Source organism: Bremia lactucae, linkage group LG5, assembly GCF_004359215.1.
Source record: "Bremia lactucae strain SF5 linkage group LG5, whole genome shotgun sequence".
NCBI lineage: Eukaryota > Oomycota > Peronosporomycetes > Peronosporales > Peronosporaceae > Bremia > Bremia lactucae.
The window spans coordinates 2226673-2230281 of NC_090614.1; the positions used below are offsets into that span (position 1 = coordinate 2226673).

The 3609-nt window shown below is 43.0% G+C and overlaps 1 protein-coding gene across 1 annotated transcript; it reads right to left on the reverse strand.

Moving 5' to 3' along the window:
• Nucleotides 1-1707: 1707 nt before the first annotated feature.
• On the reverse strand, nt 1708-3279 carry CCR75_002493 (uncharacterized protein; the record flags this gene model as incomplete). The annotated part of the gene is made up of 1 exon (XM_067960590.1): nt 1708-3279. One exon carries the CDS (start codon nt 3277-3279, stop codon nt 1708-1710), a length of 1572 nt encoding a protein of 523 aa, XP_067820979.1.
• Between the last annotated feature and the right edge of the window lie 330 nt (nt 3280-3609).

Here is a 3609-nt window from a genome sequence, read left to right on the forward strand (position 1 = left end):
TCTCATTCGAAGGCTCATAATCAGCCGCCTGACGGGTATCAGGCGACTGTTCCATCCTCCCCGAGTCGGCCATTTCGTCCGACTCGCACTCATAATCGACCTCTAAAGAGGGGTCGTACTCACGTGGTGAATCACCACGTGCACTCGCAACACCAAGTGTTGTGCGAGTGGAAGACACTACGGTAGACGGAACGTCTACCGCAAGAGATAACAATGCGTCACCCGCGGCTGCACGAACCGCAGCCGAAGGTTCAACACTATCCTCACCCCGCATGAATTGTTCCTTCATGCGATGGAATTTAAAATGATGGATCTGACCAATCAAAATCATTTTAAAAATTAAGTGGTCATTTAGCGACCACTCCACCTAATGACATTCAGAGTGATTGTCGTTTAAGGGAGGGGTGATGTAACGGGGTGTATCGTTACATGAAATTAACAATAAAAGATTGTTAATTAATATTATCCAAAAGGTAGATAATATTTGGAGGAAATTACTTTAAATAGTAATTTCCTGAATTCTTATCCATAAATAGGTATAGACCATTATGTCTATTTATTCCGCAGACTAATCAGCTGTAGAAGTAATCAAAGAGAGTTACGAGATAAGATAGATAAGAATTCATTTACATGTTTAGTATTAGTTTATAGTTAAGACAACATTTACAAAGATAGATTAACAAGACACTTAACTATATTAATACAGTTTTCATTTTACACTCTTAAGCTAACTTGCCTTAAGAGAAGTCTTCCTCTATACGTACAGTGTACGTCACCTAACGAGAGGCACCACTCACATCTGAAGCAGTGTGAAGTGGACTTGCACTGATACAGTACAAGTCGCAGTGCCCCGTTACAATAGGTATAAAAGTACGCCTAATTGAAAGGTTAGCATGCACTTTTCCAAAAGTTGTTATATGTAACGTTAGATAAATTCATCCTTCGCTTGACCTCCAAAGACTAACAAACTTTCATGCGCAAGAGCGCACCTCCGACCCTTGTCGCCTCAACTATATCATGCTCGATTTGCTGCTCTTTCTTTTCGCTCTTTTTATGACTTGCCAATCAAGTGCGGGTGCTCTTGGATTTTTCTCACCAGTTAGAAACAGTACATCTAACATCGCCAAATCAAAACACGGTTTTTGATGTGCTCGGGGGCACACACCATTACACTTCTCTAGTTTAGATAATTAAGGTGCGTGGCTACAGGCAATTCCTTAATGTAATTAGGGGTGTGATATTCCAAATTTAATCCTTGCATATTTTAAAAGATTACTGTATGTCCCTAAGTGCTTGTCCAAATTGCTCAAAGAGGGCGTCGTCGAGTTATAATTCTCTTCGATCCGGCTGCCAAACAGCGCGCGCTCGTGCACTGTTTGGCAGTTAATTTTTTGGAGCACGACAACCCTGCGGTGCTGGATAGGAGCAAAAAAGAACGGCGGCTTCATGCCATGTCACTTGTTGGTATCGTCTCACTCAGGCTGCATGGCACAAATTTCGCTAAACAGCAAATCATTTGATATTTATATTTGGTAGTCGAATTACAAAGTTAAAGATTTTACATATAAACATCAACTCAAAAAAATCCGTTGGTCCATGTCCTTCGCATCGCATCAGCTTTTTTCAGGGTGCGTACATAAGCAAGCGTCTAGATGAGCGTCGGAAAAAGTAGTGGTTATGTTTCAAGACCCTTGCGCTTCGTTCACATCACCAATTTGAGCCAAAGTTCGGGTTCATCTTTATAAAAGCCTCTTTGAAAGCCTTGACGATGGGGTCCATTTGATCTGCATTTACGATCATTTCTTTGACACTGTCGGCATTGAAAGTATTCTGGAATACACGCACCGCCTTGTTGATTCCCATCGACTGTGCTGCTGCTATGCCATCTTCATTTTCCGGTAAATGCTTTGCGATGTAATTCTTATTAGCGGCGGATTTGATTCTTTGTGTCTCAGCATTTTCGATGGCGTATACAACAGCCAACGCCTCTGGCGTTTGGAGAAGCTCAATCTGCTGCCTATTATTCACAAAGTTCTTGAGCATCTTGCCAACGTTAAATCCGTTAGTATCCCAAACATAACCTGCTTCCTTTAATACGATCTTTGCGAACCGTGCAGATTCGGACAACTTTTTCGAATTATCTTCTTTGGGTAACGCCAGCTTCGCGATCCCAAGCACTTTAAGACCATCCGATGATCGCGCGTAGGTGTTGGCAATCGTGATCGCAAAAGAGCTGATCCTATTGAAGTCTGGAGTTGGTAGATTCGCATAATGAGCAATCGTCGCCGCCGCGGGCAAGAAGCTATATTGGATAAATTGGTCCGATATTTGCGCATAGCTGTTGGCGACGCTCGGTACGAACGAATGATCCTTTTCGAGTGTTTCGGCCAACTTCATAAGCCTCCCGATCAGTGTTCGTGTCGATGTGGCTTCAGAAGTTGTTGTCGACTCAAGCAATGCGCTCTTTAACTTGCTCTTCAAAAACTTCCACTCATTCGTGTACCTCCTCACCGCATCATTCGGTATATTTAAATTTACTGCAGCGATTGTCGGACCTAACAGTAATACGACCTCGTACGCAGCATCTTGGTTGTTTTGTCTAGCTGTACCCAATCTAAAAAAGAACTCGACCACGTTCTTATCGATAACTTCATGCAAGAAGATCTCTTTCGACAGCTCGAGCAGATTAACATCGGTACGAACAAAGTACTCAAGCAACGAGGAAATCCACTTGACGTCGTCCGGGCTTTTTTCTTTTTCGAGTATTGTTGCCGTGAAGAGTTTAATGGTCTTGCCATTGCCGTATTTGTTCACGAATGCCGAGATAATGATCGTGTCCACTTCCTCTTGGGAACCTTTCACAGATCTTCGAACAAATTTTTCCAAGCTTCTGAAGCCATCGCTTTCGTAGAACTTAACGGATATCACCAATTTATTGGAGTAAGCTTTAGCAGCGGCTTTGTTCTGGCTGAATCTCGCCAAACTATCGGGAAGAGTTTTAGCAGCGGCCGCGGCCTTGTCATTTTCGAGCCAGAAATCAAGATAAAATTCAAAAAACCATTTCCAAGGTGCCACTGATTGCATGAGACGCCGGCCCCTTAAACCAAAATACTTGACCTGTGCTTTTGGCAGTGGCAAGACGCTTTCTTCCAGACCAGAGCGCACATGTCGGGACTTTCCAATGAATTGTGCGACCTGCTGGGCACAGATCACGATGAGGTAGCAAGATATAAGAAAAATGCAGCAGAGCGACGCCGAGCGCTTGTGTTTGCCAGCCATAGCTTTGGTTCCGCACTCGAGGAAGAATCAGAAATGGCTCATCGAAAGTAAAGTTCTGTAAATTTCTCATGTTCCGAATTGCCATGCGTTGCCCTAACCTCTGATGCAAAAAACTGACAACAGACATCGGCTCCAGTTCACTTGTCTTGCTTTCCCGTCTCCTTCTCGAGCAGTACTATGATGCAGCGATCACGCCACATTGCTGTTGCTGAGTAAAGTGTTATGTATATTGAGCGGGAAGGATAAATATCAGCTAATCCAACAGTTTTTCCACTTTGAACCTATTTGAAAAGAAGGAATTTAAAAAATATACCAAAATAATTAACAAAT